At 53.0% G+C, this 13,006-nt stretch overlaps 1 protein-coding gene across 7 annotated transcripts in view; it reads left to right on the top strand.

The window, feature by feature from the left end:
- The window catches only part of rbfox3a (RNA binding fox-1 homolog 3a), a 423,712-nt gene that overhangs the window by 288,905 nt on the left and 121,801 nt on the right, over nucleotides 1-13,006 (top strand). For 6 of the 7 annotated variants that reach the window (XM_072712252.1, XM_023822692.2, XM_023822691.2 and 3 more), the window contains one exon: nucleotides 2,156-2,277. In XM_072712252.1, coding sequence (XP_072568353.1) covers nucleotides 2,156-2,277 — 122 coding nt within the window. Of the gene's footprint in view, nucleotides 1-2,155; nucleotides 2,278-7,093; nucleotides 7,329-13,006 lie in introns of those variants that run through there. The other variant, XM_072712256.1, reaches the window with a different exon arrangement.

Raw genomic sequence — 13,006 nt, 5'->3', positions numbered from 1 at the left:
CCTCATTGCTTCTGTCTGCTCAGCTTAATGGCTGCCCTCAAAGACATTAACCTTCAGGTGCAGCACGATATAAAAATAATTTTTCAAACCAAACTCCTGCTTTGCTTTTTTTTTTCCCTGTGACCATGACAACGTGGTTATTCGTACGTAACACGCTCACAGTCAGATGTCATAATGGAAACCGAGATGAGGAAGACCACTAACAGACAGGCTCTGTGACCCTCCAGCACGTATCCCCAGAGAGCTATGAGGCTCAGCACTGTGTCCCTCCAGCTGTTTTTTGGGGGCTGTAGTCAGTGCAATCTCCTGGCCGGCTTCTTCACTCTTGGGACCCAGGCCTCACTGATGATTCGGCGGTCAGGTCAGGTAATGTTTTTCACCCTGCAGCAGAGACTGGGAGACGATCCTAAAGAAGGTGTGATAGATATGGCGCCGTTGAGTGGCGCCCCCGCCCCACCTCTTCCCACGGTGCAGCCGCCCCGGCCTGATTGATGTCCTGGCACTGGCGAGGGGTGCCGGCCATATGGAGGAGCTGGTAGCACCGCTGTGCTTGGGTTGGAACGAGGTCCCGACATCAGCGACCCGCCGAGCAGGCCTCGGCCCGGGAGTCGGGGCCTTCGTCAGGGCCCTGCCAGAAACAGGCCGAGGAAGTGCTAACAAACGACGGCACCTGGAAGAGCAGAAGTGGCCTCAGAGGGGCCCCGATCCAAGTATGAAAACAGTGGCTCAGGACAGACCGTTTAAAAAAAAGTATGCACCAATCTGAGTCCGTTTCGCCCTCTGGAGTCGGGACCGTGGAAGGGTCCTGTAGCAGGAGCGAGCGTGCACACACACAGGCAACAGACTGAGCGGCGTGACGGGGAAAAGGGGCCTGAAGTGGCAGATAAGAGGCGGAGAGAGAGAAAGAGAGAGAGAGAGAGGTTAAGAGGTACATTGTTATTTCCTTCCCTTCTGCTGCAGGCACTTGTTTTTAAATTCCTCTATCTATCAGCCTTTGGATAAAGAGGAGTAAATCAAGGGCAATCTGAGCACCTTTAATAACATGTGGCTGGGGGTAAGTGTGCGTCTCAACGCGACACAGACAGTATCTCCCAGCCACCCCCCTCACCCTTGCGATTGGCCCACCCCCCGGACCCTCCCGACCCCCACGGCCACGATGTTGAATTATTAACACCAATGTTTCTCCTCCTTATTGCAAACTAGAAAATGCCAAGCAAGCAGCTATCCACTGGGGGCATATGGGATGGGGGGGGGAGGGGGGCTATTGGCATATGCAGTTGGGTGGAAGGCATTGGGGCTGGGGTAGATGGGCATTGAGGGGAATTGGGGCCGGGATAGATGGGTGTGTGGGGGGCATTGAGGCTGGGGCAGACGGGTGGGGGGCATAAGAGCCAGGGTAGATGGGCGTGGGGGGGGGGTTCATGCAGGCATGCCCGGGCGCTATGCTGTTGCACACAGACAGATGCAGGCAGCCTCTGGCTCCTAGGGCCTCTGTGAGAGCTTGATGCCGCACCAACTTGGGCTTTGACAAGCCGTTTTTTTCCCACTTGCTGCATTTCTTGCACCATCCAACCATTATGCTGAACAGAGTTCCCCCTGCAAACAAGTATTCTGTCCCTCTCCCTCTTGCCCCCTCCACCGCCCCGTCTCTGAACGCCATCGCGCCACCGCTGTCCCCCATGTCTGCGGCCGCCGGTCCCGCCGGTCCTGGCCATCCTACCACAGGGTTTGGCCCAGTGAAGCCTGGGAGACTGCAGGCTGTAGCTATAAAAAGTGAGACCGTAATGTCGGGCCCCCCGTCAGCCCCATTAATAACGGTGACACACACGCGCCTCCTTACTTTTGTTTTTTGGTAATGAATGCAGTGTTTGCTGTTGCTGGCTGCATGCGATTTTGTTCTTCTTAAAAAGCTGGTGTTTGCTTCACACCCGTCTAGCATAAAAGAGGGTGAAATCAGGGCTGTGATGAACCTCCAGGTAGCTGACAGGGGGCCACAGTGCACTTGTCTCTGTGTGACACTCCTGACGTTTCACTTTGAAAGGTTTTTGTGCGTCTGTGTGTGTTATAGCACAGCCATTTAGACTTTGATGTTACTGTGAGATAAGGGTCTCACTAATCGCTGCCCTCTATTCTTTTGTCTCTCTCTCCATCTCAGAAACCAAACCAGGAAACGGGTTGTGCAAATCAGGAACCATCACCCTCTTCGGAAACGTGGTGTACAGTGGCCTTCTGAACGATCACTTCTGGCATTTCGGGGTGCCCCTCGTCACGAGACTGGTAAGTCACCTGCCCCCCCCTCCACCCCCACCGTCGGTGACTGCTGTCGATCCACGAGGCTGGTGCCTACTGCTGTATTCTGGGTGGATGTTGCTGATGGTGCTGCCTTCTAGGACCGCTGAATGGGTTCTGGTTCTGGTTCTGGGTGCTCGTGTGAAATCTGGGGTGGTTTCCCACTTTCCACTTGTTACCAAACGTTTGCGGTATTAATTCAAACAAAAGTTTTGCTGAAAATTAAGGCTTGGAATCTGGATGTTTGTTACAAAACACAAACAATATAACAGGCACTGGTGTTTGTCTGTGTTTCTCAGAGGGTAGCAGTATTGCTTAGATCCACAGGGCCTGTGATTCACACCCTGCCCCCGCTCTCTTTCTGTGGGGTTTACATGCCCTCCCCGTGTCGTGTGGGATTCCTCTGGGCACTTCGGTTTCCACCCACAGTTCAAAGTCACACTAACTGGCAGTCAGGCTAATTGGCATCTCTAAACTGCCCGTTGTGTGTGATGGCGTATCTGCTGTCCAGAGTGTACCTGTGCCACCTGAGATAGGCTCCAGCCCCCCCACCACCACCTTAAACCTGACCAGGATACACAGAAGATGGATGATGTCTGTCTGTCCCCAAATGTCTTACATGACGACTGCAGAGCCCAATGCAGGATCACTTGGTAAGGCAGGCTTCAGGGTGCTGACAGGATAAAGGATCTTCCGTAATTCAGCTGGAAAACAAGTCCTGTGTGTGTGTGTGTGTGGCGGGGGGGGGGCAGTTTATGATGGCTACTGCATCAGAGTTAAATGTGTCATCAGGCTCTGTGCTTGTGATTGATTTGTTGCTCTGGTCTCATGCCTGGAGTCTGGCGGCTACTCTCTGCCCCAACTGCATGTTATCTCAGCCCTGCCAACCATCGGCCTGGAAGGAGACCTCCTCACCTGAGCCGAAACAGGTTAATTTTCTGATGACCATTCGTTGTGCCTCGTGGTGGGCCACTCCATGGTACAGCAGCCTAATGCCCTGTGCATTCTGGGATAGTTCCTGGCACCGGCAACCCTGTATCGGGTAAGCGGGGACAAAGAATGGAGGGACCAATCATCATTCCGAGATGACGGTACACGCGTGGCATTTACCATCGTGAGGGGGTCATCCCCACGCAAAACTCGACAAATATTATCTTGCGCACATTGACGACGTGCTAAATGATTCAGAACGCGGCACATCTGCTTCGGCGAGGAGGACGCGGGGGCGGGAATCCACGCCGGCCTTGGCAGATGTTCACACTGGCCTCGCATTTCTTAAATATTTTAACAGCTTCTTAAATAATTGAGAAAAACGTGATTGTGACAGTGCCATGCTCAGTGTCTAAAAGGTTACTGCAATTATAAGACCGTAAAAATGAAGGAGTGTAGAGATGGGAAATGCTAACGGTGAGTGTGTAGTGCAGACGAAGGGTGCGTCTCGCCGGTGCGTTACATTAGCGAAAAAGGATCGCTCTGACTTTAGTGTTACATTTTTTTGCTTTTTTGTTCTAATTCCGGGTACTTTGGAGACACAGGGAGGACCTTCTTTCCTTATGAAATCGGGGTCAAGAATAGAAACTGGTAAAAATATGCTTAGGAATTGAAATGGAGAAACAAAGCCAGGATTAGTGAGTACGTATTGTTCTTTTGATTCACCGCCAAACTGGGAATAAAATCCCCATGAGACAAACCTTTCGATTATGTGTGTATGTGTGTGTGTGTGTGTGTGTGTGTGTGTGTGTGTCTGTCGGAGGGAGGTTTCCCATCTTAATTTTCCTGGGAAAGTCCTGCCTCTCCATCTACGGCATTGTGGGAAGCTCCTCCACAGGAAGAGACAGATTCATCCCGACCGGCCTTCATCAGCGTTGGACCCCTGGTGACTGATGAGTGGCTTCATGTGGCCCCTTTGTGTGGCTTTACTCTGATGGGGGGGTTGTCTCTGCGGTCCCCACGCCCTGACCCACCCCCCTGTCATTTTCATATGCACTTTGTCACCACAGGAGCCCAAAATAAACATGTACATAAACAGGTAACTTTGATTGGGCCGGCCCACGTGTGTGTGATTATGCCTGCCAACACTCCTTAAAATATTGTGTTTTAAAGATAACTGAGAATTTAAATTATATGTAAATAAGTTGTATTTTTGCTTTGGGTGGCCGTGTTACTCAGACGGTATTTCCTTTCACTATAAGGTAGCCCCCCCCCCTCCCCCCCCCCAAAAAAAAGCTTGTCCATTTCACTCATTTGCTTCTTCAAGTAAAAAAAAAAAAAATGACAGCGGAGCTTGAATTATTTCCAAGACCCGCTGTGTTTTCAGCCAGTATGGCGTCCCAGATGTGTTCACCTGCCGCTTGCCAACAGTAGCTCCTAATTAAGACGAGCGGGCAAAGCGGCGGCCGCCACGTGGCCCTGGAAGGATTCCCTCACCCAGCCGCCGTCCAGCCTGGCCCATCTGCCCTTCCGTAATAAGAGAAATAAAAACATTTTGCTGGTCAGAAGAATGCCGTCGAAGGAGCACGCGCCTAACGTGGGGCCAGCCGTGGCACGGGCACGGAGGGGCGAGGAGCCTGCCCACCACTCTGATGCCGGGTCTGCTAATGGCCTGCCAGTGGTCAGACACTGCAGGAACTTCAGTAACCCTCAAAAAAGCCTCCCGACTTACTGGAGCTGGGCCTTTAATGGTACGTGGCGTCTCAAATGACTGAATGGTGCTGCTTGTGTCCACATTCTGTGATCCTGTTATCTATTGGCTCGGCCCACAATGTCCATATTGCATTTGACGCTGCACGTCTTTTGGTTTTTACCTGTTTGTACTTTGTGCTCTTTAGAAGTTATGGCCGCTCGCATCCTCGGTTTTGGGTCAAGCACCTCTCCTCCTGTCAGCTCCCGCTGTCCCTCTGCGGCTTCACGGACGGATTGGGGGTGGCACGGTCCTGCCCCTCACCCCTATGCTTGCTTAGGGCATGGAAATAGGGCCAGGAAGCAGGGCCCAGCGATGCGGCCTTCCTGACTCTGTGAAGGCACTGATCAGAGGCAGGGCCTTGGACTGCAGGTGACAGGATAACAGATAAAGGAATGAAAACGAGTCACAGGGCATAAGAAATGTACACCTCTGGCTTCTTATGAGGCCAGTCCCGCTCCTTAACGGAGGGGTGGATACCCTAAACAACCAGCGCCCTGGGCATGGGAGATAAAAGACGCATTGCATGATGGGATAGCGAGGGGAGGAGAAGGGAGGGAGGCCAAGGGAAGCCCCACCTTTCCCATATTTGGGAACTGGGGTCCTGGAGAAAAGGGGGGCAGGGATTAACAGAAGTTATAACTCCTTCGAATCCTCAATTTTTTAAAAAAAGCTACTCTTCACTGCTTCTTTTTATCGTTCTACCTTTTTTCTAATCCCCGAAAGCCGCCCGTGCATTAGCTGTTGCCGGTGGTGCTCTCTCCTTTAAGTTATTTATGACGGGGACCTGAAATAGACTTCAGGCTTTGATAAAATGTTTGCTTTAATCCAACTTACCGGAGAAGCATATTTCATTTTTATTTCCCATCAGAGATTGATGAGAATGAGGAACTGCATTGCGCTCATGTGACCGTTAATGCAAATCTACCGCGACTAGTCAATTTTATGTATGTAACATATATATTTATAATATTTGCATATATACATATATTAAATGTTAATGTAAACAAGGAGAGCACAAAAACCCTATGTGGATATACACAAAACGCAGACACTCGCTCACATGAAGACGTTGATAGTGGATGCGGGGGGTAGACTGTGACCCGTGAATGTGGTAGTAAAGCTGGCGATGGGACACATTGGCGTGCTGGATTGTGCAATCCGGTGGGGGGGGGGCCGTTGTCCCTGCACCAGCCTCCATCATGCCTGCGGGATTTAAGAGGTTAATCGTCCGTGAGCCGGGTATTGACGATACGGTTGGGAATTTGCTGAGGCAGGCGAGATGCTACAAATATGTCGACACCCCCCCCCCCCCCCCCCCCCAGCCGCTAGCACAGCACCCCCCGGTGGTTTGCCAGTTGTTCCCTCCTTCAGCTGATGAACAGCGATGCACATGCATGCTCAGACTCCCCCCTTGCTTTTTATGCCCCGTGGTCCACTGTCACCCATCGTGCAGACCCCTGAGCCCCGCGTGTCTCCGATGAGCCCTGGTCCCGATTGGTTGCAGCCCTTCACGGGCTGGGAGCGGCGAGTCCCCCCCCCAGCCGTCGTTCCTGGCATGCACCGGCCCCCTGCCCCGCAGTTACAAACAGACGTGTGGCATGTAAGAGGACGTCGTTCGCCACCTGCTAGTCTCCCCAAAAACCCCAAGCTCGGCATGGGCAGGCTCCTCCCCCAGGTCCGGCTTCCCTGAGCATCGGCCGCGGTGGCCCCTCCCAGCCCCTTCCCCCCAGGATCTTGAATTGTACCGTACCGTTTGTTGATCCCGGGTCACCGGCGTCTTTCGGCTGAGGAACACAGCAGACGGCTGCCAGGTGCTGGCTGGTCCTCAGTGCTCCACAGTACTACAGCGTGTGGCTTAAGACCCATCGATAAGAGCCAGCGGTGACCGAGCTGGGGGGGGGACAGAGAAAGAGAGAGCTACGTAGAGAGAGAGAGAAAGAGAGAGAGGGAGGGAGGGAGGGGGGCACCCAAGTGAGTAGTGAGAAAAAGGGAAGGAAAGGGTGGAAAGTAGAAGAAGAAAAAGAGGAGTAAGAACGCCTTCCAGCTGTCTCTCTCTCTCTCTCTCTCTCTCTCTCGTTCTGTTTCCCTGTGGCTGAGAAGAGGAGAGGTTTTTAAAAATTAAGGGGGAAGTAGAAGTGAGAAACAGTGCAAAGACAGGGAAAGTGGCTTGGCTGTGCGGCTGAGAGCCAGGCTGCCTGTGAGCGAGACGGACCCCCCCAAAGAGATTGATTAAGCGACCTTCCTCCTGCCAGCCGCTTCGGCCAGAGCGCTCCCTGCGCACTCCCCCGCCCGCCTCTCGCCCGCCCGCCCGCACGCTCTCACCTGCCCCGCGTCCGACATGATGATGTATTTTTGGGTGAGTACCGCGGCCGCCGGGCCACCCGTTTGCTTCAGGGCTTAGGCTGGGGGTGGGGGGGGGTGTGTTTGGTCCCCCGGTGGTGGGTGCTGTTAGCCTCTGGTCACAGCGCGCTCTTCCTCGCGTGGACTGTCTCTGTGTCCTCTTCCTCACATAGTGTTGCTTCCCCAACAACTCGTCAAGCTCATTACAGCTGGCCGGCAGACCATGCGCGTGCCGTTCGGTGGCCAGACGAAGGGGGCAGGCGGGTGGGCTGATGCACGCTACAAAGGCCTGCCATTCCCTGAGCTCTCCGGGGGATAGAACTTCAGCTTTAATCGCGTTTCTCCCGTTTCGGAGCGTGGTTCCAGAAGCGTCACTGAGCCTAACCTAACCCAAAGCCCTCCGTCAGCATGGAAGCTCCCAAACGTGGTCCCTGCCTTGTCTCACACCGATTTGGCTCACTGCAAGGCATCTACGTCATCGACGCAGTATGGGAAACTTTGTCGGCATCTGTGAGACCCTAGTGGCTGAGCGGCTGATGCTGGCGTGCCCCCTGTCGAGCCATGAGGGGTAGCAGCCCCCCCGCGAGTTCGCTGATTTATCCTTCCATAGCATGCATCTCCCATCCGTCATGGCAGACTCATTGGCGTTGCCCGCGTACCAGTTCAAGGCCAGGCCCTGATGTTCCTTCCCACCGCCTCCCTTTTTAAGTCACCTCTGCAAATCTAACAGTATTCAAGCAAGCACCATCGTGTTTAGTCATTTGCAGCCTCTGTTGGGGTAACTCTGTCCCCTGGCAACTGAAATCCATCGCAAGGAAGTACTCTCGTAAATACGGAAGTCAGAGGTGGTGGGGGGGATGTGGGGGGAGGGACTCTTTCCAAGTAAACAAGAGGATTGAATCAGGCAAACTGAGCTGTTGTGTGAGTGAAACGGCCTCAGGTTATCTGGGATCACTTACACAATGCAGGAAGTCACAATTGTTAATGAGCTTCAGGAAGAATTAGAGACTTTACACTGGAAACTTTACACCGATAAACTCGCGCTGACAAATTCACACTCAAAATCTACACTGAAAACTTCACACCGAAAACCTCTCACTGCAAGGCTGAACAGATGATTAATAAAGGAGGGAAGTGAGTGTGTTTTCTCCACCAAACATGGCCGAATCTGATCCGCTGCTGGATCTGAAACAGTGCCTTTTTTTAACGCGCCGCATGCTGGTTCGGCCGGGTGCGGGGGAACGGCGTGGGCGTGGAGGCGCAGATGAAAAGGGGTCCCTGGCATGCGTGGCGAGCGGAATTTAATGATCCTCCGAAAGCAATCTCTCATCTCCGAGCTAGCAGGCCTCTTTGATAGCACGGCCCATACATTAATCATTCTCCTTCATCGGCTCCTCTCATCAGCCCGAGCACCTTGTCCGCCAGCAAGGATCCGCTCGCCGCCGAGGGCCAGACCGCGCGTACATGCACTCTGCTGTAGCGTGCACGTGATGGGGGGCACTGTGGGGGGCCGCCGCCCGCTCGTGCCAGGCTTCTACAGGTTTGTTTTCATTTGAAATGGTATGAACGTGGGGCATCCCCAAAGATGCCAGGATATCATCTAAGTGGCAGAATATTGTTCCTAGGATGAAAAAGACTTTGTCCGAATGCATGCAAGGGGTCGTTAGTGTTAATTATTCACAATTTACCTTATGGTGTGTTAACGAATTGCATCATGGCCACTCCAGCTCCCTGCAGAGGGGGGCGGCCGATAGCACGGTGGTGTGTGTTCTCCTCCACCTCCTCCTCCGTGTCTGTAATTTATTGATGCCTGAATACTGAGTAGCCTGAGTACTGAGTAGCCTGAGTACTGTTTGTGATGCAGGGGGTCTCTCCCCTCTAACAAAAATGCCACCTACTTGGGTCACATGAGACCACGCCTCTGTTTTTCTGCCTCTGTCATTGTGTCCAGTCTCAAAAGTTCCTACTAAACACAGGATCTGTGACTCAGCGTAACATGCTGGGTGTTTAATCAAAACCTCAACAGTTGGGTTTAAGCGTCCAAAACAGAGATTCGTCATATAGTAGACAGTTAGAAAGACAGGTGAAGCAAACAGCTGCGATGTCCAGTCGGCCTGCATGGTTATCGAACGTTTTGGTGGTCACATTGCACCAAGTGTTCCGTTGGCTGTCCTGCAGGGGTGGGGGTGGTTAGGATTATTCTGGGGAGGTCCCGCCCATGCTGCAATGGTGCCTCTCAGCCTGAGAAGCTCTCTGAGGAAGGTCTTCACTGTCAGCGGAGGGGGGGGGTGCGATATTGCAGGGGCCGTTGGGCTTCATGCCGGATACCCCAAAATGAGGCGCCCCATGTGATTCATTCATATACTAACTAGTCCTCCCCTCCATTCAGCTTGACCCTCACAGGGGTATCACATGGCCTCACCGCTGATGTACAGTATGGGAATCATGCGTCTCCATACTGACGCATTCCTATGGCTGGTAAACAGGAGGGTGTGTCGTCTCGGAGGTAAATCGCTCGGCGTGTTATAACAAAGTGCCTGCTGCTGATCTCGGCTCAGGCTGACATTCACTGCAGGTGCTGCTCACAACAATAAAGCTGCTTATTCTCTCTGTTCAGATTTCAGTCTGAGCCCCAGGGATGCATAACACAATCATGACCATATTTTTTAATTAGACGTTCTTTTTTTTTTTTTTTTGCTCTATACTTAAAACACTTCAAATAGCTCTTTATATGGATGTAAACTTTTAACTGCTCAAATTGTAGACTTGTTTGAAAAAGCTTTGCAATGTTTGGTGTTTTCCTCACTTGGAAATACAGTCGTACCATGAGTAACCCGAGCGAACGCTGGGGCCGTAAGTTTCCGTTGCGCGTAGATCGCTGTACATCAGCTCTTCCTGACTCTGGACCACAAAAGCAGGAGAAACTCTGCCAAACACTTTCAGTACAAAGAGACCATTAAAGACATTCTGAAGGTTAGGCAGTATCATTTCATGCTATTAGTTCATCTTATTCTCTAAACATTGAAATGAATTTTCCTCTTGCTGAAAGTTACAATTCATAGACTTTACCTGCAAAGCGCTGGCACCTCATCCATGCCATCCCATGCCCCACACTTCCTGAGATGGCACACAGGCTGGTCCGCAACCCTGTACTGGACGAGAGCTAATTGAAAACAGATGTTTGGACAATTTATAGACATGTTCTTTTGGTCTATTTCAAAGCAGCTCTCAAAGGTAAACTCGCAGTCAAATCACAAGTATTAGTTAATCTTTTTTAATTTGCAGATTACTCCTGTAACAAAGGTTTAAAAAAAGCCAATCAATGTGGGGCGTATAAATGTGATTACTGGAAAAATGCCTGCTTTGCTACATTAGCGTCAGCCGTGTGACTCTGCACTCGTCAGCGGGACGGTCACTCTGCCAGCTTCATTAGGTTAAGTTTGCCGTGTGCCTTGTGTACCACGTGCCTTGGCGGCTGCATCGCCGTTGCTACTGGCTGACTTTTATTTCATGGGAAGGGAAGGGACGGCCGGAGCGGTTAAGGATACTGTGCCGTTATGCTAATTCCTCTCTCCAGTCGGCACATCGGTAGCTAAGGACAGTCCTGCAGGCGTCCCATAGGTGGGGAGAAGGCGGCTCGGCCCGTTTCACCATAACCGGGGGGCTGAAAATACAGAAAAAGACCGAGGGAACAGTAATGTGTCATTCTCGCCTGGCCTGCGACCGAAGCGCCCGGAGCCTTGTTTTCCAGGCTTGTGTACGCAGGTCACTTTTCCGTCAGACTGCCACTGCGGGCCTGTGGGTGTCCAGGCTGCCATGTGAGGCGGACGCAGGCGGAATTCCAGAGGGGCTGTCTGTCCCTGCGGGATTCCAGGCCGTAGTGCTGGTTCATCTCCCCGGTGACTCCGAAAAGGAGATTAAATACCGGGTCGCGTGGGAGATTCTGCCTGTGAGCGCCCCCGCTGGCTGTGTTCTGATGGCAATGCAGAGGAGGGCTCTTATCGCACCTGCTATCATTAGCACTGTTTACACGCAGCCTCCGGGGGCAGCTCATTACTGGGCCCTTCCATTATCTCTCACTGTTTTCTCCCGCTAGGTGTGACTCGGGGGCATTATCTGGCCTGGCGTTTACTGGCCGCGGCCCCCCTAATGGCAGCCGGAGCGCGCAATGAGGCCCCTGCCCTCCTGGGGTGAGGCGACAACATGTATGCGATGGGGAGGGAGGACACGCCACCGGCCGTAAGTCTGGGCCGTGCTCCTCCACGCGGGGAAGATGGAGAAGCCAGTGCTACACACTGTTTGATGCCGGTCGCCTGACTGGCTTCTCAAGGGTGTGGGGCCCCTCAGCACCTCCTGGTCAGCGCTCTTGGCCCCGGCGTCATCATGGTGGGGTGGGGAGGGGTTGCGAAGAGGAGGAGGAGGAGGAGCTGAGTAGGTTTTAGCACAGTGAATGCGAAGAGGAAAAGGATGAGGTGTTGAGTCGGTTTTAACTCAGTGCCGAGGAAGAAGATGAAGAGTCCTCGGATTTAGCGCAGTGCCTGGGAAGAGGAAGAGGAGGGGGAGTCGTTGGATTTAGCGCAGTGCCTGGGAAGAGGAGGAGTTGAGTCGGATTTAGCGCAGTGCCTGAGAAGAGGAAGAGGAGGAAGAGTCGAGTTGGTTTTAGCGCAGTGCCTGGGAAGAGGAAGAGGAGGAGGAGTCTAGTCTGTTTTAGCGTGGTACCTGGGAAGAGGAAGAGGAGGCGGAGTTATCGGTTTTAGCACAGTGCCTGGGAAGAGGAGGAGGAGTCGAGTCGGTTTTAGCGCGGTGCCTGGGAAGAGGAGGAGGAGTCGAGTCGGTTTTAGCGCGGTGCCTGGGAAGAGGAAGAGGAGGCGGAGTTATCGGTTTTAGCACAGTGCCTGGGAAAAGGAGGAGGAGTCGAGTCGGTTTTAGCGCGGTGCCTGCTACATCTGCTCGTCTATGAGTCACGGGTCATTAAAATACAGAGGGGACACGCGGCCCATAAAATTAATGGCGGGATAGTGACATTAACGTTATAGGTTATTGACCGATTTGAAGGGATTTATGAGCCAAATCGAGAGACAGTGTCAAAGGGAGCGAGAGAAATAGGGCCGTTTCGACAGCGTGACCCCGTCACCCGGCACGCGACGAACGGCCCAGCCAGCCCCCCCCCCCCCCATAAATTTCGGGAGGATTCCGTGAGCCTTCACATGGGAGCCTTTCTTTCTTCTTCCTTCCTCTCCTTTCTCCTGTAGGTCAGGTGACTCGCTTGCAGAATGCCCCCTCTACAGCCCCTCCCCTGGTACCTGCGGCCCCTAGTGCTCCTGTCTGGAGTGCTTCTGCACGCATGTATCCCTCTGATAGCCCATGTGCGTGCAAGTGGGACTGATTTATGAAGAATTTAATCCCCAGTAAGACCCGGCGACGGCACTGGTATCACCGAGACAAGCGCTTAGCGTATCCGTTACCAGTCCGTGGGCCCCATGCTGCTCAGATCCATCCCCTCCACTAGCAGAGGGTGCGGCGAGCGGCTGCCGGTAATAAAAAGTTCCCGCTGAGACGTCTTTAAGGCACAGTGCTCGGCCTCTCACTCTCTCAGCACATACGGGATAACGGCCGGCAGCACCGCCCCAGTGCTGTGACAGTCCCCTAATCCCACGCCATCTCTCTCTCCATCTCGAATCCTGTAAATCTCTG

This window comes from Paramormyrops kingsleyae, chromosome 5 (genome assembly GCF_048594095.1).
Source record: "Paramormyrops kingsleyae isolate MSU_618 chromosome 5, PKINGS_0.4, whole genome shotgun sequence".
NCBI classification, from domain to species: Eukaryota; Metazoa; Chordata; class Actinopteri; order Osteoglossiformes; family Mormyridae; genus Paramormyrops; species Paramormyrops kingsleyae.
Note: the sequence above shows the minus strand (reverse complement) of the source record. Positions and strands in the feature narration are given on the sequence as shown.